This window comes from Monocercomonoides exilis (genome assembly GCF_001643675.1).
Source record: "Monocercomonoides exilis strain PA203 chromosome Unknown scaffold30-1206723, whole genome shotgun sequence".
NCBI lineage: Eukaryota > Preaxostyla > Oxymonadida > Polymastigidae > Monocercomonoides > Monocercomonoides exilis.
In genome coordinates, this window is record NW_027150575.1 from 212,480 (window position 1) to 236,164 (window position 23,685).

Genomic DNA, 23,685 nt, shown 5'->3' on the forward strand with positions numbered 1-23,685 from the left:
ACTTTTAATTTTTTTTTCAGAATATGTAATATGCGTTTAACGGACGCAATTTTTGTAAATTTCATTATGCCTCTAAGAGTGTTTATTGCATTTTATGTGAAACTTGCTTATTCCGAAGATCTGGATTTGGTGGAAGAAGTTGAAAGCGTACCAAACATTGGCTCTCCTCCATATCCACGCGAAGGCTCATTCATCCAGTACATCAATACCCCACAAAGAAAAGGATTATTCATAGGAGGAGGGAGGGAGGGATCGTGATGGAATTGCCATGAAAGATTCATATTTTTTTGATTTGAGCCGGAAATTGTGGAATATAGTGCCAACCTATTCTCTTGATGTTCTTCCTGATCGATACATGTGCGTATCATTTTGCGTTGAAGATGAGGTATATGTTTGGGGAGGCCTTAGTAGTCGTGGACTATCAAAAGAGTTGCTTTCATATAATTTTGAAAGGGGCTCTTGGGAAGTCTTCCCGCAATCAGGAAGAACACCTTGCGAGAGATATGCCCCTTGCAAGGCAGAAACATCATCTCATGTATATATTTTTGGAGGACAAGGATCTCATGGACTTTTGAATGACTTGTGGGAACTGGACAAACAGACATTTTTGTGGAGTTGCTTGCGGGAAAATGATCTCAAAAAAAATCCACCACCGCTTCGTGATGGAGGTGCATGCATATTCAAAGATTATTTGTTTATTTTTGGAGGTCTGACAAATAATATTGATGACAAGCCAAATGCTTACAGAATAAAACTTTCAAATCCTCATGATTGCAAGTTAATTGAAATTGTTTACGATGATTATATTCTTGGATCAATTTTTTGGGCTGGATTTACGAGTTATGTTACAGAAAAGGAATGCTATGGAATTATATGGAGCGGAAAGGAAGGTGCAATGACAAGTCCGATAGATAAACTATTTGTTTTGAATCTCACATCCGCTGGACTTAACCCTTACGCTAAAAATCTAACGATGAATAAAATTAATTTTTATTTTTTTAACTCAGGAAAATTTGGCCCATCATGCACCGTGGATGAAGAAGGAACTATCTATACCTTTGGCGGAAAAGACGAATTTGGTGCAACAAACGGCATTTTGTTAATGTCAAAAGAAAATTGGTTAGCGTCGCATCGCGAGCTTAATTCTTGCCCTTTTTCTAGCAACATGTCGACTGCGCACTTTTTTCATAAGAAAAATAAGAGCAACTACGAAGATGTGCTGTCAGAGATGAATAATTATATTCCACTTCCTATAGTTTACCATCGAGTCGCAGAGTTGAATGGAAGAATTGCAGTTATTGGAGGATACAATGCTGAACTTAGCAAGATGGAAGTTACGAGCAAGGCATACTTTTTGTCAGAGAAAAATTGGTTTCCTTTAGGCTTGATCAAACCTGACAGCGATGGAGTTCCTTTGGTCGCGGAAGCAGCCGTTGTTTCATCGAATGGAAGAATTTTTGTGTTTGGCGGAGCAACTTACAATAGCAATGGAGACTTTACAACAATGAGCAATGATCTTTGGCAATTTAGCGAAACGACATGTACTTGGAGGAAGATAAAAGTGAAAGGAGACAACAAACCTCCGAAAATGTGCCGTTCTGGAGCCACAATATATGAGTCAATTCTGTATATTGTTGGAGGTTGCGACATGAACAAGAAGCTTGTAAGCGATATCTGGTCGTTCAATTTTGCAACATCTGAGTGGCATAAAATTATGTTCTTGGCCGAAAGCATCCAAAGGCCAACTGTGTTCGTGAAAAGTTATATTCCCGACGATGATTCGACTGGAAACACCAGAAGCATCAACAGAACTCGGAAAAAGGTACATAACTCAGAAAAAACATTGAAGAAACAAAAAGGAAAAGGAAATGCACAACCAATTCCTCATCTTTTTGTTTGCGGAGGAGACAACGGAGTGAATCAATTGGGCTGCTGCTTAACTCATCCACTTCAAACAGCAGTTTATTTTGAAGGATGGGCTTATCTGCTGGGGCCTGATTTCCCTATTGGCAGCTCTGGAGTTGTTATTGGAGATGGAGAAGTTGGATTTGTTGTGGGAGGAGAGGAATATGGCATTGCCAAGAAATCGTTCTTATCAATGTTCACCTTCGATGAATACGGTGAAGTGATTGATGTGACACACAAATTTGACGAAGGAAGAGAAGCAGTTAATTTTCCTTTGGTGCATGGCAGCTGTGCTTTTATGATCGATTCGCTGTATTGCTTTGGTGGATATTCAGTGAGCGAGGGAATGACTCCGTTGCCTATTGCAACAAATAAATTTACAAGAATCAAATTGAAAAGTCATCTTTCTGGCTGCTCTCCTGGATCATTTTTCGACACAAACACAAATCAGTGCACTCTCTGCGAGAGCGGAACATATTCTTCGCATTTCAACCAAACGAAGTGCGAAAAATGCCCAGCTGGAAGTTATTTGTTATATTCTGGAAGAGAGAAGAGCTCTTGTATTCCTTGCGAAGACGGCACATACCAACCAACGGCTGGAAGCAGCAATTGCTTCGCCTGTGAGCCAAACAGCAGTTGTATTGTTGGATCAGCCGCGAGCAACAACACTTTACTGAGAGAGCCTTTTAAATGCACGGAGCAGCCTAAATCGTATGATCCAAATTCGAACAAAGAAACGATGTTCACAGTGTTGTTTTATGGAGTTTCACTGACTCTTGGGTTGATTGTGGCTGTTGTGTGTTTTTGCCTACCTACACGCGAGAAGTTGTATAAGATTGATCAATATTCAGACTCATACAAGAATAAACTCGATGAGAAAACTCACAAAGCAGTGAAGATTGTGAGGAAAACGAGTTATGGCGGATGCATTTCGATTATTGGCTTTTGTTTTGTGGTTGGTGCAGCTGCGGCTGTGATTGTGCTATTCTTTTTGATAAACACGCTTGAGAATCGGATTTATGTTGACTCAAAAATCCAGAACATAACGCTGGATAAATTCACCAACAAAAAGATGGAGTTCATAATTCGGCTGAGAGATTATTCAGGGGAATGTGTAAAGGGTGTGAAAGACAAGTCTGCTGAAGCACAAGGCGAATGCTCTCCACTTCTTGGGATTGGAAAAACTTCATATGACCCACTAAGTTTGCCGTAATATTTTTTTAAAAAAAATATTAAAGTTTATCTCTGAAAAATTACTTGTTTTTATATTTCTTGTTTCATAATCTGCTTTGCTTGCTGTTTCAAAAATGAAACTTTTCAGATATTTATCCCACTGAGCCGGTTGCTATCGAGCCAAGATGCAGTCAATCTCCGTCTCCAAACAAATTATTCGCATCAACAACAGACTGCTCAATTCGACTTTCAGGAGAAAACATAAGTGTTGATACGATTGAAAGAAGAGCAAAACTTCTGTCGTTCTATTCGAAAGAGAAAGATGCGTTCTTTTATGGGATCGATGGGTTCATTTCAGTTGATTCTGGAATAACACAGCAGAAAGGGTACTTCTTCATTGACTCTTCGTACCAGTCGCAAGCAGAAAGTCATTTTGATGGGGATCCGTCACATATTTTCAAAGGCGGAGAACAAACGCAGGTTGTAGCTGAGCTGATGGTTAGTAAGTGTGAGGAGAACAAGTGGAAGCATATTGTACACATGGGCAACGAAGCAAACAAGATTTCAATAAAACCTGGTTCTCAAGTGAAGAGTGAAGATATCAGTCTTGCATTGAGTGTGGGTGCGGATGTGTGTGTTGAGTTATCACAGACAATGACAGTTACAACGAGATCATTTAAGACCTCTGCTGTGGGACTGATCACTGCATTGGGAGGAACATTTGCGTATCTGAATTATATGGGGAAGCTGATACCTGTTGTGGAATTCATATTCAGCGGGAAGTTGTTCTGTGGCTGCTGCAAAAAGAAGTGGTAAAATTCTCGTTTTCGAAGCATGGTGAGAGAGCCTCTTATGGATGAAGAGAGAAAGAGAATCCAGATGGAAAGCAATGATGTGATGCAAGAAATGGTTGGTTATTCATTGTGAAGGTACTTATTAATTTATGGGTGTGTCATTTTCATTTGATTGTTTATGTATTTGTCTTCTTGAAAAATGCTTGCAAAGCATATATATTTTGATATGTAGTTTTTGTTTGATGAATAAAGATGGTAATGTTTGTGTGATATGTTTTTGAAGAAGCTTTCAATTGCATACAAAGAGCTTCACTCTTCTTCTATCCTTTTAAAAATACATTCAACAAAAATTCTCCTGTGATATGTAATATTTCTATTTGAATAGTTTTTTTTGTTTGAAAGAGATATTCATCACACGGTATCTCTTTTGAATATATTCATTCAATAGAACAAACAGTATTTTAGTTAATTATCGCTTTCATTTCAATTATAATTGTTAAATATTCTTTCTTTCTTTTAATTGTTGTTTGAATTCTGTTTCTTTTCTTATTTTGGAGTTATAAATGTAATTAGAGTCTGATTATACTTGATTCCATTTGTGCATTTGAAACAGAAAAATTGGTTTTGAGTGAAAAAATTAATCATCACACTTATTCAATTCTGTTTTTTAACTTTCAATAAGGAAGAAAGATAAAATAAAAAAATGCTATTTTACACATTTATTGCAGTATTATTTATAATTAAAAGATAAAAAAGCAATTAAAAGATTCATTTTTTGTTCAATTGTTGCATTACAATTTTCATTGTTCGAAGAATCAAGTTTTCTATCTTTTCTTCTTCTTCTCTTTCGTTTTCTCCATTTTCATTGCCATCATTGCCTTTCCATTTCTTCTTCAAACTTGAATTTTTGAATTCCACAGAGAATTCAGAATTGTCTTGTGTAATCCCTTCATCTCTTTTGATTCGTAAATTCTTGTATCTTTCACTAAGCTTCTGTGAAATAATGACTCTCAGTCCACTTTTCATTGACAAATCATCTTCGTTGTTTGAGTCTTTCTCTTTACTCTTGTTTTCTTCGTTTGATCTTTCAACATGTGTGGCTTGCATATTCTCCATTCCTTTGCTTGTTTCCTTTTCATTCTTTAAGGAATTTCTATTTGCATCATCAATGGAAGTATCACTCATGCATTTCAGCCAAACTTCTTTCTTTCTTCGAATCACTTCATTTTTGATTGCATTTTCCTTTTCATCTCTTTTTATCCTGTCGTTTAAAAGTCTTAACAACATTTCTCTTGTTGGAAGCCAACTTGTAACTTGCTTAATTTTCGTTGTTCTCTGCAAAATAACAAGCAAACATATAACTGTTTCTTCAATTTCTTTGATATGTGTAAGATTCGCTTGCGACGAAGAGGTAACAGAAGGATTTCTTGACGAGACAAGCAGCAAAGAAGGCGAAAGAGAAGCACCTTCAGTTCTTCTTGTGCGGATGGGGTCATCCACCTTCCAAACGGTATCTCGTTCAGATTTGTTTCGAATATCCGATCGAGGCGAGCTTTTTCTCATTCCCTCGTTCCTTTGCTCTTGCAAATATGAACTGCTATATTCGGAAACCCCTTCTGACCCATCATAAGCATCATCATCTCCCTCTGTGCTCATTGAAACGTATTGTTTTTTCCTCTCTTGTTCTTCCTTTTCTTCCTCCATTTTTGCAATTTCTTTGTTGGTCGCATCGACAAATTCCAGCAGACGTCTCTTCTTTCGAAGCGTGATGAATCGGAAGCAACGTCTCAAACATCGGAACAGAATGACATGGAACCAAGAATGCAATGTGAATGTGTTGAAGAGCGAGTGGAGTGAAGATGCCTGAGATGAAGAATCAACAAGGGACGAAGCAGTTTCCATTCTCAAGGCTTTTTTTGGATCTGCAACAGAAGAAGACGAAGAAGAAGTGGATGGAGTGAGCGACGACAATGTGTTTGATTTCAGTGATTGAGAAGGATAATACAAAGAATTGATTGTTGGAGAAAGAGGAGGAGGGGGTGGAGGAGGAAGCGCAAGAGGCGAATAGGAAGAAGAAGAAGAAGAGGAGGAGGAAGAAGAAGAAGAAAATGAATGATGAAGTGGCTGAGGCTGACGAATGAAAGAAGGAGAAGTGCTGCCAGAAACAGAGGATGAACTAAAAGTCTGTGAAAAAGCAGAGTGAAATGGAGATCTGGAAGACGCTGGCGGCAAAGGAAAAGCAGATGATTGCAAAGTAGAATGATACGAAGGCTGACTGTTGGGGAGTGTGAGGGATGAAGATGGATTGTTTGATTGTGGAAGAGTATTTGAAAAAGGAGAAAGGCGCGAAGTGTTGGAAGGAAGCGAAGAAGGCGACGAAGAAATTGCAGATTGATCTAAATCTCCAGCCATTTTACTCTGATTGCTTTCTTTTTTATTTGTTGAATCTTCAGAAACGAGGCAAAGCGTGGAAAGAATGCCGCTTGCAGCCGAAACAACACTCACCGATTGGCACAGCAAGAGTGACGAAAGCACAAATAATCCGTTGTGCGCATAGAACTCCTGCAAAAACAGAGACAAAGGAGCAAATTTCAGACAATTGCTAATCTTTGACAGCAACGAAAGAAGGTGCAATTTCACGGAAGTGTTTGTTTCTGGATAAAGGAAGTGAATGTTTGGCTGGTTGGACGAAGCGAAAGAAGAAGAAAAAGCAGAATTTTGCAAAGCATCAGAAGAATTTGCATAAAACGGCTGTGAACCAATTTGTGAATATGTCGACGGAGAAAGCGGGAGAACGCTTCCATAAACAGCTCTTGTTGGAGTCTGAGTGGATGGAGAAGAAAGAATTGCGTTTGATGGCACAAAATTGCGTGGAGTGGCACTTGGAGACAAATAAGCAGAAGTGCTTGTTGCTGAAGAAGAAATGTATTTAATTGGTGTTGAGGCAGAAGCAAGAGAAGAAGAAGAAGAAGAAGAAGAAGAAGCTGATGATGAAGGAGATGAAGGCGAAGGAGGGAGTGAAATGAACGAAGGAAGTGGACGAGGCGAATTTGGCTGAGAAAACAGATCAGAACGTGTTGGAACGGCAGATCCAAAAATTGAAGAAGAAGAAGCAGAAGAAGAATAAGAAGAAGAAGAAACAGATGCACAACAAGGTAGAAGCCTGAGAAGACAAAGAGAACTGAGCAAAGACAAGCGCCAGCTGTGCAGTTCTTCTTTGGTGATTGGATTGCTTTCCAGCAAATGCGACATCAACACCTTATTTTCCAAAGAAATGTCTTCATCATCACCTTCATCATCGTCTTCTTCTTCTTCTTCTTCTTCTTCCTCTTTTTCTTCTTTTCCATAGTCTTTGTTTCTTGTCTCTCCAATCTTTTGCTCTTTCTCTATATTTTCATCCGTTTCTCCGTCTTGATCGTCTTTCTCTTCAATTTCTTCTTCTTCTTCTTCTTGTTCTTCTTCTTGTTCTTCTGCTTTCTCTTCTTCTTTCCTTTCGCCTTCAAACACACCAAATTGTGATGCCAGCAGCTGTTTAATCTCCTTTTCCTTCTTCTTCCTCTGCATTTTCTCTTTTTCCTTCTCAAGTTTATACTTCGCCAGCCTTCTTTGCTTAATTTCTTCTGTTGCCTCGTCAGCTGCCCACTCGCTTTTAATCTCGTATTCGTCTGCCATTTCAAGCAGAACTGAAACAAGACGCTGTCTGAAAGGCATATGTGAATCAGAGGAAATGAATGCTTGGGAAGAAGAAGAGGAGGAGGAGGAAGAGGAGGAAGAAGAAGAAGAAGAAGGGAAAGAAGAGTTTGTCAATCGATTCATACCATTTGCAGATGATATTTCAGCATTGTTGCTGATTTCAGTTTCTTTTGTATCATCGTTTTTGATTGTTCTTCTGCTGTTCAGTTTTTCTTTTTCTTTTGCCTCTTCTTTTTCTTCTTTTTCTTCCACTTTGCGGATGAATGAGGGAAGCTTTATTGTTGGATGCTCATCGTCTGCAAAAGGAGATTCGGACAGAAGAAGATGGAGGAGAAGAGAAAGAACTGTTCTTTGCTGGGCAAATGGAAGAAACAGCAGAAGAGAAGAAGAAGAAGATGGTGAATTTGAAGAAGATGAAGAAGGGATAGAAGAAAAAGTGTCTTCATTTCTTTCGCTTTCATTCAAATAGTCTGAAGTTTCCCTGTTGATATCAGCTTCATTGAATGTCTCTGTATGTTTTGGGCACAAAAATGGCGAAATATTAAAAAAGATGGATTTCAACGAAGAAATTAGTGAAAAAGAAGAAGCTGAAGGAGAATTTGAATTGGAGGACTTTTGTTGAATTGAAGAAGCAAGCAGAAGAGGAGTGGAAAAAGGAGGTGTAAAAGGAGTTACACCAATAACAGAAGGGAATGTGAAGGAAAATGAAGAAGAAGAAGAGAAGGAGGAGGAAGAGGAAGAGGAAGAGGAAGAGGAAGAGGAAGAGGAAGAAGATGATGATGACGAAGAAGGTTCATTTGTGGAAGCAGGAAAAGAGGAATAGAAAGAAGACGAATAAAAAGAAAATGGAATTTTAATCAGAATTGATGGATCGATTGAACAAACAGAGGAAAGTGAGGATGAAAGCGAGGACAAAACAGAAGAAGAAGAAGAAGAAGAAGAAGAAGAAGAAGAAGAAGATGATGATGATGATGATTGTAATGAAGATGATGAAAATGAGAAGGGAAGGGAAGAAGTGAAAAGAGAAGGAATGGAAGAGAGAAGAGACAAAATTGACTGAATTGAAATGAATTTTGGATCAAACGAAGAAAAAGAGGAGTGCAAAAGAAGACGAGAAAAGGAAGGAGAAGAAGAAAAGGCGGATGAAAAAGCATTGGCGTTGTAATAAGCAGAGCGAGAGGAAGGAGAAAGAGAAGAAGGAGAGGAAGAAGGAGAAGGAGAAGAGGAAGAGAATCGTGAGGATGATGTGGAAGGTGAAATGAAAGTGGCAGAAGAGGAAGGAAGAGGAAGCGGAAGAGAAAGAGGAAGCTGAAGAGGATGAGAAGGCGAAGCAAAAGAAGAAGAAGAAGATGATGATGATGACGATGAATTTTCAGGAGAATCCGAAGTTTTCCGAGAAGATGGTTGAGAAGCCAAGTTCTGTTGAAGTTTTGTTGTTTGAGATTTTGGAGGAGAAGAAGAAGATAAACGAGGCGAAGATGCAGTTTCTGCAATCGGAGCTGCTGGCAAAATTAATTTTTTAGATTTTTGGACTTTAATTGTTTCGTCATCATCATCATCATCATCTTCTTCTTCTTCTTCTTCATATTCATCGTCATAATTTTCTTCGTCATCGCTTTCTTTTTCTTCATTGTCTATGTCATTTCTTTTTCTTGATTTATTTGTCTTTTCACTTCTTCCCTTTCCTTTTTTCTCTTTTTCTTCCTTCTTTTCTTTCTTATTTACTCGCCTTGACTCAGAATTCTGTTTGCTGCTTTTCTCATTTTCTATCAATTTGCTTGATTTTTTCATTTTCCCTTGTCCATTTTTCATATTCAGCTTTTTGCTTTTTCTATATTTTTCTTTATATCGTTCAGTTTTATAGTTTTCACTTTCACTTTCTTTATCATCATCCAAACTTTGTTCTGTTTCTGTTTCTATTTCTGTCGATTTCTCCTCTTTCGATGAATTTTCTTCGAATCTTTCAGAATTTTCATAATATTCTTTTTCTTCTTCTTCTTCTTCACTTTCTGATTTTCTTTGTTTTTCCATCTTTTTCAATTGCATTCTTTCATGCGCTTTTCTAATAACATTTCGCTTATCGTTCTTTTCAATTCCTTTTGAATGACTTATTTTCCTGTTCTTTTCAGTTTTTGGCTGATTGTTTTCGTTTTCAATATCTTCTTCTTCTTCCTCTTTTTCTTTACTTTCTTCTTCATCGCTTTGCGAAGATAAATCATCTTCTGAATCATTATGTGTTCTCTTTCTTATTTTTCTTTTCTTATTCTTTTGTGTGATTTCATTCAATTGCGTTTGCTTAATGTTTTTCTTTGGACTTTTCGTCGTCTCACGATTTTGATGAGAAGATACTGTGAACTGCGATCTTTCTTCCTGCTTATTTTCTGAAGTGTCATCTTCATCAGAAAAATCATCGTCTTTTTCTTTTTCTTTGCCATTTGTTTCACCTTTCACTTTGCCTCGTAGAATTTTTGGTTTATCTTCAAAACTTTCATCTGAATCAGAAGAATTAGATTTTGATTTTGAATAAACAGCCGAGTTTTCCTTTGAAGGAGAAGCTGATATTATCACATCTTTCAAAGCATCTATTTCATTGTGAATCACATCAATTATGTCATCATGTGAAATAGATCGAACGGGATCATCTGTTTCATAGTCTTTCTGATAGAGAAAATGTTTTTTTCCGTTCTCATCATCAATACTGTTCGTTTTTGCAAAATGCTCATCTTCAGGTTCACCTTTATTTAATTTTGGCATTCTATTATAAAGTTCATCTTGGTCATATTCGTTTTCACTTTCAGTTTGATCATTTTCAAATTCATGTTCATAAAAAGATCTATATTCAGAAGGAGTTGGCGTAGAATCGGTTTCTGAATCATATGATGCAAGCATTGAAGGAGAGGGGACTAAAATTCTTCGGACTGGAGTGAAAGGTCTTTGAACTTTATCTTCAGAAAATGACAAATCATCATTTGATGATTCTCTAAGCTTTCCGGATTTAGTTGGCGAAAAACATGAGTTAGCAGGTGGTAAGATTTGTTTCTCATCAAGTTTTCGATCATCATCCTGCTGAGTTTTTGACTCAATTGATGCATGTTCGATATTAGACATTCTTGGTGAGTTGCAAAAATTGGATAAAAAGTCAGTCTTTAACAAAAAATTTTGTTTCTTAAAGTTAGAATTTATGAAAAAACAAATGTTACAAATGGCAAACACTTTGCTTAACAGAATATATGTATTTTTCTTTTAAAACCTAATGATCAAAGAGTAATATATTTTTCAATACGGAAATGAAACCTGTTATGGGCAGTTGTTAATATTACAATATTTATTTTCTGACTTACTACGATACAAATTAGCTTATTAAGCGCACTATTGATATAAAAGTGCTTTTTCTGCAATGTCATCAAGAAAGATGAATGTTGGATCAACTCATGCTGGATTAACAGGTATTTTCTATTTTTTCTTATTATCACTTGTATTAACTGATAAATGATTTGACCTTTTTTAAAATTTTGCTTCAAATTAAATGCAAAATCTTTTATGGACTTATTAAAAGATTTTGGTATTTTTGACACTGATTTGGACTTATCTTTTTCATTGAACGAGCCAAAGCCTTCTGCGCAATTAAAATTTGAAACAAATGATTCAAATGATGAAGATTTTGTTGATCAAGTTGATGCTACCATTTTAGAAAATGTGGAGGCAAAACAAAAGAAAGAACCTTTGAAATACAAGCCCTACACTTTATCTGATTATAGAAAGCTTGCTGAAGTTAAGATCAAACCAGGAATTGGCATAAAAAAAGACACTCCAGAATATAAACAGAAAATTGAAAGTGAGATGCGGAGACGCGAATATAGTCAAGCTATTAGAGAGAAAAACCAACAAATGGTCTTGAAATCTCAGCTTCAGCAATTTAGCAATCCAGTTCAAGGCAGTAAAATGTCAAATGCTCAACAGTTTAAAAGAGAAAAGCAAATCAATGAAAAGTTCAAGAAAAAAGCGAAAAAAGATCAAAACCAGAAAGTTTTTGAAAGCAAAGGGATTAATAATTCAAAGCATACAGAAAGCTTCAATTTATCAAAAATGGACATCAATGAGGCTGAAAGAGTTTTGAATTATTTTTCATCGCAGTTGCTGAATGATTGCATGTATCCTCCTGAAGAACCAAAATATTCAGAACTTACAGATGTTGAAGAAGAAGAGGAAGATGGGAAATTTCAAAGAACAGAACCTGAAGATGACAATCTGAGGAGAAAAAAATACACATCAGAAAGAAGCGATTCGCAAGTCCGAAAAGACGATGAACGCGATGCAAAGGCAATGAAAGAGAGGAAGAAGAGAGAACAAATTTTGATGGACAATTTGAGCTTGATTGAGAAAGAAGTTGAAAGCCTGGGGATAAAACGAAAGAAGAAAGAAGAGGCAGACGAGAGGAGAATAAAAGAAATTTTAAACCCAACGCTGCTTCGCTCTCAGCGCTCAAATCAAACTTCTGATGCTTCATCATCATCTTCTTCTTGTTCTTCTTCATCTTTTCAATCATCAAGAGCATTCCAATCAACAAACTATTCTTCTTCAGCGAATACTCAATTGCCTCATCACATGCTGCCAACAAAAGCAACTTTGCTTGGCAATCCGAATGCTTATCGAACATCCACTCGTCAGCAGCCTGCTGCAAATGCGGGAACATTTGGAACAAATTCAATAAATTCTTCTTCTTCCTCTTCTTCATCTTCCTCATCATCTTCCTCTTCATCTTCAGTCTCATCTTCCTTTTCCCCACATCATCGCAGGATTATCGCCGAAGACATTTTGGAAGAGCAGCTGAAAGCGCTTGAGCTTCGCCATCACCAAGACGTGGTTGATGTTGCACTGATGATTCACGACATGAAGAAAGAGAAAGAGAGAGAAAGAGAAAAAGAAAAAGAAAAAGAAAGAGAGAGAGAAAGAGAAAGAGAAAGAAAGAGGGAGAATGAGCAGAGGATTCTGGAAAGAGGAGAAGAGACAGACGAAGGGGAGCAGCTGAATGAGACCGGAAAGGAAATGAGTGGAATGTCGCCGGCAAACGAGGCAAAACTGTCAGCACGTGTTTTGTCTCCGCCTCATGTCACTTTGCACTCCAAGTCTGAATTGTCGCTTTTGTTTCATTCTCCTGCTTCTTTTGCTTCTTCTTCTTCCTCTTCTTCTTCTTCAGCCTCTTCTGTCTTGTCTCTTTCAACCAAACCAATCACCCCTTGTTCCGCTTCGATGTTAAATTCTGCTTATTCTTCGCCACACACCGCCAATCGCATCTTAACTCCTTCAACTGGAATGGCGTCGCTGAATGCTTCCACAACCGCTTCGCGTTGCCAATCTTCTCTTTCTCATTCTTCTTCCAGAACCACTTCTGCTTTGTCTTTCCCGTCTCCTTCGTCTTCGTCTTCGTCGAATTCATCGTATTCAAATAAACTCAGATCATCTCCCTTGTTCTCTTCGACTCCACTTCCATTCACCGTGCCCCGCTTTTCTCCTGCACCTTCACCATCACAACCTCCTGAGCTCAATTCATTCTTTTCCTTCAGAAATTAAAAAATTATTAAATAATTGAAAAAAAATATTTTTATAATACGTTTTATTTGATCTAAAAACGTTTTTATCCGATTTGTTTTTATAAGCTGTTGTACATCCTTAGTTGAACTTTTTTATTTTTGTTTATTTTTTTAAATCATAATACATGACGGTGCTTGCTTCAGTAAATAAAGATTTGCAAAGACAGTCTTTTTTATCATTTCCGTACCAAAGTTCGTTATCAAAGGAAGATACCTTCCCAACTTCCTCTATTCATTGCAACCTTCATCATATGGATGGAACAATTCTATTATCAAAGGGTATTTGTAAAATAAGCGATCATCAAACAAAAGAATTTAACACTGAACTTTTAACAGAATGTATCTCAGAAAATCCTTCCATTCAAGATCAACATATTGAAAACGAGCTAAAAAAAGGAAGGCCAAGACCTTCAAAAACAGGAAATGCTGAAAACTCACTTGCGAAGAAAGAAAATTTTATTTTAACAAAAACTAAAATTGTTGCTTTTACAGAAGAAATGCATCGATCAAATGAAGAAAAAGCAAAGCCTTCTTCATATTCGCGGGCTGTCTTTCTTATCAATTCAGGAGAAAATGAAAAGCGTCGTGCTCAAAACGAGATAATTTTACCAGATAATTTGCGTTCTCATGCACCCATACATTCACAGGCTGCATTTGAACAGTCAGAACCAAAAAAATCAATTATTTTATGCCAGCCATTGGAAATTGAAGAATCAGAAAGTACGCCTCGTTGCCAAAATACTCCAACTGAAACACCTTCTTCGAGATTACCATTGCTTGTTCCAACGCTTCCGTTTTTTCCTAATCCCCACCACATTCTTCGTCACAGCAGTGAAAAGAACAGTCTGATTGCTTCAGAATCGACGACTTCATTGGCATCCCCCAAAAGTTCTGATTCTTCGTTTTCAGATGAATCACCTCCAGTTACAGCTTCTCCATTGAGCATCAAAATGTCATTCGAAAAGGAAGCCGAAAAGAGCATTAATTCAAAGGAAAGTGGAATAAAAAATATACAATTGGCAAATGAAAAAAGTCCAGAAATCAAAGAAAATGGAGATAATTCTATTCATAATACATCTTCTGAGTCAACAATTAATAATTCATCAAGCGAATTGATCAATCAGAAAATACTTCAAAATAGCTCTCAAAACAATCAAGAAAACGCAGTCTATTTATCTTCATACAAACCTTCTCACTCTAAAGAAACAGACGCAGTTAAACATCTTTCACTCCAAGTTCCTCTTCTTCCTCCTCCTCCTCCTCTTTCATCGTCTTCTTTTTCACCTTTGCCTTCTCAAACTCCTCGTTCTCTTCGTTCTCCTTCTTCTTCTTTATCTTCCTCTTCCTCATCCTCCTCTTCTTCTTCTAATCCTTCTTCTTCTTCTTCTTCTTCTTCCTCTTCCTCTTCCTCTTCTCCATCATTTTCTCCTTCTTCTCCTTCTTTTTCAGACTGTTCTCTTCTTCCTCCTTTCTATTACTCTTTTCCTGCTCGCCCACATTTCACACAAAGCGCCTCTTTCACCAGAAGAAGCCAACTTTTGTTTTCAAACAAAACTTCTTCTTCCTCCTCCTCCTCCTCCTCCTCTTCTTCTTCTTATCCCACTTCTCCTGCTCTTCATTCACATCGGCAAAGAATTTATAACAATGATAAATGTAACAATAGTCATAGAAAATCTTCTCATTCACTTAATGCTTCTCCTGATCAATTAAACAACCTTTTGCCTTCTCTTCCGTCTCTTCCTTCACATTCGTCTCATTCGTCATCTTCTCCTTCTCCTTCTCCTTCTTCTCTTTCATCTTCTCTTTCATCTTCTTCTGCTTCTCTTTCTCTTTCTCCTCCAACTGTTAGGAAAATTCCATCTTTCGCCCCTTCTTTTTCTTCAACCAAGCCTGCAGAATTTTTCCTTCCCGTAATTCCCCCGCTGAAATCTATCGATTCTTCCTTGTTTTGCACTTCCACTTTAGGAAATTGCACTCAAATGAAGCAAACGAATGATGAAGGACAGCAAAATGAGCTGTATTATTCGTATCCTTCTGGTTCTCAAACAGAAAGAAGAGGAAAAAGAGAAGATGAAAATTTGGGAAATGAAATATGGAGGAGAACTTTGATGTATGCGAAAAGGGCGAAAAGAGACGAGTTGAGTGAGAAAGAGGAAGAAGAAGAAGAAGAAGAAGAAAGAAAGAGGGAACGGAAAAGAGAAAGAGAAAGAGAAAGAAAGAATAGAAATGATAGGGAAAATAAAAGATTAAGCCAAAGAGAAAGAAGAGAAAGAGAGAGAGGAAGAATAGAGAATGCAGGAAACATAAAGAAAACTTCCATTTCTGAAGAAGAAGAAGAAGAAGAAGAGAAGCAGAGGAGAGAAAGAGAAGTGAATGAATATGAAGGAAGAATCTCTCCGCATTCGATGAAGACGATGATGAACATGACAACACCTTATTTGAAAGTGGCTCCAGCAACAATATCAACATCTGTTCAGACAGAAGAAAAAGAAGAGGAGGAGGATGAAAAAGAAGAAGATGATGATGAAAGAATGGGGAATAAAGTGGAAATATTGTATTTGAAGAGAGAAAGAGAAAGAGAAAGAGAAAGAGAAAGAGAAAGAGAAAGAGAAAGAGAAAGAGAAAGAGAAAGAGAGAAAGAGAAGAAAATGCAATTTTTAAGAATTCCACAAATCCAAACGGAAGTTGAAAGCGAAAGTGAATTTTTGAATGAATCACAAAAAGCATATGATGATTGGGGAATAAAAGACAACCAAGAAGCATCTTCTTCTTCATTAAAACCTTCTTATTTCCTTAATTATTCATCTCCTCCTATTTCCTCTTCGTCATTTTCCACATTCTCATCATCATCTTCTTCTTCTTCTTCAACTTCTGCTTCAACTTTTTCTTCTTCTTCTTCTTCTTCCATTTTTCATTATCCTCCTCCTTTTCACTTGGCTAATCATCCGTCTTATCCTCTCCTCTACAAATCTCCTGTGCTTTCCCCTCCAAAACTGCCCTGCGGCCCCTCGGGTGTTTATGCTCGGAGAAATAACGAGATGCTTCGGAGAATTATGAAAGATGAAGAGGAAGTGAACGCGCTGAAGGAAAGAGTGAGGAAAATGAAGTGCGAAATTGATGCGAACGAAGCTAAATGCAAAGCAGGCAATGAAAACGAAGCTTTTGTGAGTTATGTTAAGCAGTCAGCTTATACTCAGCCGCTTTCTTTGCCTCTTTCGAAAGTTGATCTGCTGGGAGAGGAGAAATTCCAGGCAGAGGCAAAAGAAAGAGCCGAATGTGAGAAAAATAGAGTGAAGGAGGTTAAAGACAAAGTGAGTTACAAAGAGAAAGAGGCAGAGATGAGGATTATTTTGGGAAAAAGCAAGAGGAGGAGAAGCAGCAGAGGAGTTTGCACTGAGAAAGGAGAGGGAGAAGAAGAGAGAAATGAGAAGGAGAAGGAGAAGGAAAGGGGGAAGAAGGAAGGAGCATATTTGGGGAATGCGAAGTATTGGATGAAGACAAAGAAAGGAAACTTGGTTTATTTGGATGCTGAGACACATAAGAAAATCGAAGAGGAAGCAAAATTGGAAGAGGAAAAGGAGGAAGAGGAAGGAAAAGAAGAAGGGAATCATCATGCAAATTATAGTTATTTTGGAAAAGATGAAAAAAAAGAAAAAAGAGCTCAAAAAGGAAAGAAAAGTGAATCAGATGTTTATCAAACCTGTGGAAGACAGTTGCATTGCGAAGAAAATGAAGGCAGAAGATTTGTCAATGACAAAAACAACAGCTCTTTTCAATGTAAAGAAGGGACAAAAGAAACAACCGTTTCTCATTCAGAAGTGAATGCTTCTTCTTCTTCTTCTGTTTCTTCCATTTCTTCTCCAATACATCAGCCATCTCGTCATTCTTTGGCATCTTCCATGTCTTTGTCATCGCTTTCTTCGCCTTTGCTGTTTATTTCGAAGCAAAGAAAGTTGACTGCGCAGATCAAAAAGAAGAACGAAGAGGAAATTCTGCTTCAGCTGCTGCCGCCTGATGAATGGTGGAAAAGAGAAAGAACCACAAAAACTAGTCCAAAGAGACAGATTATTATGTTCGATGTATGTCAATGAGAGAGGAGAGAGGAAAGTGGAAAGAGAAGAAAAGAAACTGGATTTGAGAGGAAATGATTGAAATTTAAAAGTTCAAATATTTTGTGAAGATTTTTTTTAATGAAAATCACTTCGGTGCGCATTTATGTACTGAACATTTATTTATTTTTTATTTTTTATTTCAAATTTTTTCTTCATTTAATCAACCACCCGAATCATCATTATTTAATTCTCTTCAATTGAATTTCCGATTTTTTTGTTTATGTTGCTATTTCCATAGGAACAGCCAATGCGCAATCCGCGCGATCATCTGATTGAAGCGAAAGTGACATCTCCTCTTCGATATTCTCAGTCTTTAGCTGCTTCGCCTTCTGAATCGGTTTTTGTACTTTCAACGCGCAATCACTAGCATTCAATGCTTGAAGTAACTGTAAGCAGTTACTCATTTTGAATGTTTTACGCATGACCTCATGTATTTCATTTTACGTCTTTTCTTTCAAACTTTTATAACAATAATTTTAAAGAGTTATTTTTTTTTTTTTTTTTTTTGAAAAATTATCAAATTGAAAAATCAGAAAAAAAAGTTATCTGATTTTAAATAAAATAGAGCGCATAATTCACACAACGCATATCATTCACACTAATGGTCACAATTTTTATTGTATTGAAATTGAATTATTATTTTTCGAGTTTGAATTGTTTATGGTGGATTGAAATTAATAAAATAATTATATTTAAATCCAATTTGATTAATTTTTTAAATCTAATGAAGGATATGAATTGTATTATTTGAATACTCATTTTTGTTACAGATATATGCGAAATATATGATTTTTTCCTAAACTTTTTTATAGAATGCAATTAAAGTGTTGCATCCATGTACTTAAAATGAAAATTATCAAGTTTCTGATGCTTGGTGGATCCACATGATATATTCTGAAACTACTGACGGAAAAAACGAAGACATTAATTTGATGATGAATTTATCAACTGCGAAAAAAACAATAATAATTTCAAATGAAAAAAACTCCTTGTTTACACCAAGAAACATTGAAAAAGAACAGGAACAGTCCAAATCACTTGAATGCATCAACTGAAAAAATTGTTTTTTTTACACAATAACGTTTTGAAATGAATTTTTGTTTTTCAGATGACGCACAGCCTCGCTGAGTGCCTCACACGTGTCTTTTTTTCGCAAGCAGTTCTTCTCGTTCTTCCATTTCTCTGCTGACACAAATATACACTCTGACTTGTAAAACACAATAAACGTGACCAAATCAATTGGCTCGTCGTACACCTTGCCCATCCCGAAGATGACATTTTCTCTGTCGAAGGCCAACTCGCTGAAGTCCATCACAGACAGCGAGTTCTCATAAGAAATGATCGACGCCTTTGCATTTGAACTGCGGATGAGATGCCACTGAAGATTCTCCAGTCTGATTTCGCTCGCTTCTTTGCCCGCTTTCGTTTCTTTGCCATTCCTTGATAAGACTGATTCCTCATTCCCCTTCTCTTCTGCATCCCCCACAGAAATAAACAATCCATCTGCAAAATTCAGAACATCAACAGAAAACGCGCTTACCACAAAATGTGCAGCGTGTGCTGCAAGTCGGATGGCGGTTGTCGCAAAGGAGAGTCCTGCCATTTTGGATTCTGCAATCGAAAGCGTCCCAGACGAAACATGGAAAAGCACAAAGGCAATGCCTTCTTCTGCTGTCTGCATCGCAAAGGAGCATTTGCAAAGCGTGGTTGTTCCTATCTCAGTGAAAAGAAGTTCCTTTTGCGATGTTTCGAAAGATGAAGGCAGGCAGAAGTTGATGGAGGTGAATGTGAGCATAAGCTTGTTTGTAAGCACAGCCTCAGAAGGCTCAGAAAGAGATTGAATAGCTTTTCCCACATTGATTGTGCATTCATCCGAGGAAGGCTCATCAGAGAAAGAGAAAGAAGAAGAATAGCCAGGAGAAGAAGGAACAGCTGGGCTTATTGAGCTGTTTGAAAGGTCCCACTCGTCTGAAATGGCAGCACTTGTGTTGATTTTGATTTCTCTGAACTGAACTCCTTCTCTGAAATGCCTCATCCCTTCCCAAATCGACAGACAAGGCTCCTTTTCTGATCCGCACCCGTGAATGTCTCTTCCACTCGACGACACAACAACAGAAGTGTCTGTGTGCTCAAACAGCAGCTTGTCCAGAAATATGCCTTCTGTAAAGTTCACTTCATCTGACCCAAAGAAAGCATTTGTTCTTTTCCATTCAGTCCAATCAAACATCAACCTTTCAATGACAACAGAGGCATTCAAATCGGAGCTCAATATGAATACGTTTCTCCCAACAAATGCTTCATTCTCAGAAAATACTAAGTCAGATAAAGAAAATCCTTCGATCGAATTGCAGCAGCTCAAATACAAAAACCCTCCTTTTCCGACAAAAGTCGAGCAAGTGCAATGGCTAACAGAACTTAACTGCTCAGAATTTTCTCCCTTTAGACAGAAGCTTCCTTCTGTTCCAAGTTCAATTTTCATTCCTCCACCTTCCATACTCAATACAGATGTCAAATCATCCAAAGAGCAGTTCACTATTGACAGATGCGTCTCAAGCTGAACAGACCCAAACGAAGGCTGCTCATCATACTCACTCACATGAAGAGAAGTGAATTCACAGTTCTTGAAGCTTATTTCAGATGGCTGAGATTCTTGATTGGCTGAAGAGGAATAATCGTCTTTTGCTTGCTGTATTGAAGGAATCAGATTGAAAAGTGAATATGCTGAAAATGACAAATGCGTAAAGCTCACTCACTCGAATGAGCTTGGGCAGTTTGCGAAATCACAAAAGGCGTTACAGAAAAATGTTGCTTTATCAGCATGGCACTGAGAAAGCTGCACAGCTCCACCCAAAACGCTGATCAAATGCACGCAACTTGAAAGATCTTGCGATTCTGAAGAAGTTAGAATGAAAGAGCACGATGAAAATTGGATGTTTCCTGTTTCTGTCAAAGAGGAAAACAACGAAGCACATTCAGTTGTCTCAATATCAAAAACAGATGGAATATAAAAATCGATCGAAGAAAACGAAAGAGCGGCTGTAGATGAAACAACACTTCCAGATGCAAACTGAACATTGGCGCTGATGTTAATCCCGCAGTTTTCTCTGCCAAATGACAGGACGTTGACTGAGTTGAGTGAAATGTCATTTTCGATCGAGCCATTCCATATCACAGTGATCACTCGAAGTGGCACATCTGCACTGCTCTCTGCAAGTCGATTGACGGAATAGTCAAGCGATTGGCACGGAACATATTTGTTCCCACAAAACACCTCGTTCTGCCCTGCTGGCGCCTCAACCAGAACAGACGCGCTCACAAAACCCTCCACAAAAATCATCAGATCAACCGCCTCGTTGAAATACCTCCTGTCAAACCCAACCAGCGCATTCGTTTTGTCCTCAAATTGTGTCACAAATGCAAACAACTCAGAATTTACTCCCTTCCTCGGATCATTCGCCACAATAAACATGTCTCTTCCCTTGTGTGCCTTGTTTCCTCCAACACTAATATCTGAAAATGAATATCTGTCACTGTTGTCTGTTGCACATGTCAAATCGGTTGATCGGCCAAATCCTTCAGAACTGCTGCAGATGCTGTTCGTCACCCCAACGTTGCTCATCTTCAGCTGTCCATCTACCCCTTTCAGCTCAAAAGACATCGCTCCTCCCTTTTTGCATCCTTCTGAGCCGAGTGTTTGGAACGTGCATCCAACAACTTCTGCTTCGTTGCTGTTCTGAAGAGAGAATATCGAAGAACATGCATTCGATGCTCCATTGTTGATGCTGCTGAATGAAGAAGCGTTCAACAGAAGAACAGCTGTTGATGAATCTCCTCCTTCTTCTTCTTCTTCATTTTATCCTTCATTTTTTTCCATTCAACTTCAAACAGGTCTTTAAAAATAATTTGGCAATTATGTATTCTTCCACCCCATGTGTGCTAATAACAGATGAATCAGCTCTCGTGATGGATTCCTGCGCTTCTCACCAAAATTCTGCTTCTCCTCTTCATTTAAATATCGGGACAATATGCCTCACAAACTTGAGTGAATTATCGCAAAAGAATTTTAACCCTTCCGGCCTCATGTTTTCATCTGATGATTCAAATTTTGTTGTTATGAGAAATTTCATCGTTACAGGCCTGACTGTTTCATCATCGAGTTATTTCCTATTGTCTGGAAAGAGCAAAATGGAACAGATTCATGATTGTGCCTTCAGGAACATGTCTGTGAAATATGACAAAAACAGTGACCATCAAATGGACCACTCATGCTTGTTGAGTTTGATGGAGAACAGCCTCATTTATGCATGTGTGAATGCCTTTGAAGGAGTGATTTCGAGTGGATCGCTTTCTTCACTTAAATTCATCTGCAGAAACACAACAATAAACTTCGGAAAAAGAGAAATGAATGCTCTTCAGAAAAAAGAACGGATGGATACAACAGAAAGCCAAACATTTTTATCATGCGAGTGGGTTGATTGCACAGCACCACAAGGAGGTGCCCTTTATGTGCACGATAATGCAAACGCCATTCTGAAAGTTGAGAATTCTTCATTAACACGATGCAATGCTTCCTCGACAAGAGGTGGCGGAATATTTGCTCAAAGAATTGCTGAATGCATTGTGCTTCATTCAACATTTGATCAATGTGTTGCATATGGTTCTTCAGATTGGGGTGGAGGAGGGATTCAGTTTGAAATAATTTATGTTCAACCACTGGTTGAGGATTGTTTATTTTATAATTGCTCTTCTGCTGATGATGGAGGAGCTATATATTTTTATCAAACAAAAACAGAAAGACAGAAAGTGGGCGTTGTGAATTCCTTTTTTGACAACTGTCAATGCAATTCTTCAATAAATGGTGCAGGAGGGGCAATTATTCATTGGGGTTGCACTGATCAAGTTATTTTTTCAAATTGTTTATTTTGTCATTGCTTTGCAATGTGCTGGGAAGTAGCTGTATGCATAGAAATTAAATCAAATAACATGGGGATTTTATTTTTATATTGCTTTTTTCACAGCAACACGTGTGGAAAATTGGGACATGATTTATCTCTGCAAGACTCAACCTCAAATAATATTGATCCAACCTGCTATTCAACCAGCAAAACGACAAATAGAGTTTGTACAAATTTTTATTCAAACGTTGATCACAGTGAATGGCTTCGCAAAGATTTTGGAAATGTGAGATTTGTGTCATCAACTGATTCGCAACCAAAAGGCAACGACACGTATGCATGTGGGCTGGATAAATCTAATCCATGCAGCACGATCAGCCGTTGCCTCACACAACTCATTCCAGACTTGGTTCCCAATGTGGAAGTTTCTTCAGGAACGATAATCGAAACAAATAGTTTTGATTGTGGCATCAACACTTTTGCAGTTTATGGTCAAAGCAATATGAGCACAGCAATCCAAACCGAATTTGAAGCATCTGGGCCGTCTCTATTTTCAGTCTCCATAGGAACGTTGACTGTCAGGGATTTTATTCTTGTGCATGACTCGGCTCATGCAAATAACCGTGGGTCAAGGCTGTTTGAGATAAGTGGAGCAGGGGAAATATCAATAAGAAGATTGAATATATCTTTTGTGAGCGAACAATCAACAGAAACAGCATTTTCGATAGAACTGATAAATGTTCAGAGTGGGATGTTTCAGATGGGACATGTGAACTGGGCAAAGACGATTTCCAGAAATTCATTGATTTCGCTTTCTTCAGCAAATGAGATTTCCTTGACGCTTTCAGAGTGCACCTTTTCTCAGATGGAAAGAACAACGAATGGAGCAGCTGTGATGTCGTTTTCCAACGACAAGTCAAATATTGATGTGAATTCGAGCACTTTTGAAGGATGTGGAAGCAGAACATCAACTGATGGGGGATCGATGATGCTATGTGTTGGGAATGAGAATGAAGTGAAAGTGAAAGGCGGATCTTTTGATGGATGCTTTTGTTCGTCATCAAATGGATTTGGGGGAGGAATTCTTCTTCGATTATTGAATGAAAATCCAGATTTCCTGATTTCTTCTTCATTTGGAACGAACATAGCCAAATGGGGAAGAGATATTTTTGTCATTTCACCAGATCTGGAAGAAACTGCAAAGTCACAAAAAATCACAAGTGTTATTGCTTCATCAGATTCTGCTGACAGAGTGCGAGGATACGACAACGGCAATACGAGTGTGACCATTCCTTTGTGCATCTATCTCATACCCATCCCAGAAGAAATACATGTAAGCAATTCGAAGGCATCCGATCACTCACATTGTGGGATTGTTCAATTCCCTTGTTTGACTATGAATCATTTAGTCACAAGACAAACATGAACAAAGAAAGTTGTTGTGAATGGAATGATTGTGATGAGCGATGAATTGACATTTGGTTAACAGAGACATGAAATCCGAGGAAATGATGATCAGAGT

General features: G+C 37.8%; 6 protein-coding genes across 6 annotated transcripts; 4 read left to right on the plus strand and 2 right to left on the minus strand.

Annotated features, from left to right (window-relative positions):
* Positions 1–13: 13 nt before the first annotated feature.
* On the plus strand, positions 14–3,894 carry MONOS_12868 (uncharacterized protein; the record flags this gene model as incomplete). The annotated part of the gene is made up of 2 exons (XM_067865523.1): positions 14–3,107; positions 3,227–3,894. The coding sequence occupies exons 1-2, from the start codon at positions 269–271 to the stop codon at positions 3,892–3,894; spliced, it is 3,507 nt and encodes a 1,168-aa protein (XP_067725068.1). The 5' UTR covers positions 14–268.
* A 687-nt stretch (positions 3,895–4,581) lies between these two features.
* On the minus strand, positions 4,582–10,673 carry MONOS_12867 (uncharacterized protein; the record flags this gene model as incomplete). Its single annotated transcript, XM_067865522.1, has 1 exon — positions 4,582–10,673. The coding sequence occupies one exon, from the start codon at positions 10,671–10,673 to the stop codon at positions 4,641–4,643; it is 6,033 nt and encodes a 2,010-aa protein (XP_067725069.1). The 3' UTR covers positions 4,582–4,640.
* Positions 10,674–10,870: 197 nt separating this feature from the next.
* On the plus strand, positions 10,871–13,321 carry MONOS_12866 (uncharacterized protein). Its single transcript, XM_067865521.1, has 2 exons — positions 10,871–11,011; positions 11,122–13,321. Exons 1-2 carry the CDS (start codon positions 10,963–10,965, stop codon positions 13,134–13,136), a joined length of 2,064 nt encoding a protein of 687 aa, XP_067725070.1. The 5' UTR covers positions 10,871–10,962; the 3' UTR covers positions 13,137–13,321.
* An 86-nt stretch (positions 13,322–13,407) lies between these two features.
* Positions 13,408–17,732, plus strand: MONOS_12865 (uncharacterized protein; the record flags this gene model as incomplete). The annotated part of the gene is made up of 2 exons (XM_067865520.1): positions 13,408–17,235; positions 17,507–17,732. The coding sequence occupies 2 exons, from the start codon at positions 13,408–13,410 to the stop codon at positions 17,633–17,635; spliced, it is 3,957 nt and encodes a 1,318-aa protein (XP_067725071.1). The 3' UTR covers positions 17,636–17,732.
* Positions 17,733–18,136: 404 nt separating this feature from the next.
* Positions 18,137–21,350, minus strand: MONOS_12864 (uncharacterized protein; the record flags this gene model as incomplete). The annotated part of the gene is made up of 3 exons (XM_067865519.1): positions 18,137–19,989; positions 20,065–21,053; positions 21,307–21,350. The coding sequence occupies 3 exons, from the start codon at positions 21,348–21,350 to the stop codon at positions 18,338–18,340; spliced, it is 2,685 nt and encodes an 894-aa protein (XP_067725072.1). The 3' UTR covers positions 18,137–18,337.
* Positions 21,351–21,669: 319 nt separating this feature from the next.
* Positions 21,670–23,589, plus strand: MONOS_12863 (uncharacterized protein; the record flags this gene model as incomplete). The annotated part of the gene is made up of 2 exons (XM_067865518.1): positions 21,670–21,956; positions 22,422–23,589. 2 exons carry the CDS (start codon positions 21,670–21,672, stop codon positions 23,587–23,589), a joined length of 1,455 nt encoding a protein of 484 aa, XP_067725073.1.
* Positions 23,590–23,685: the final 96 nt, after the last annotated feature.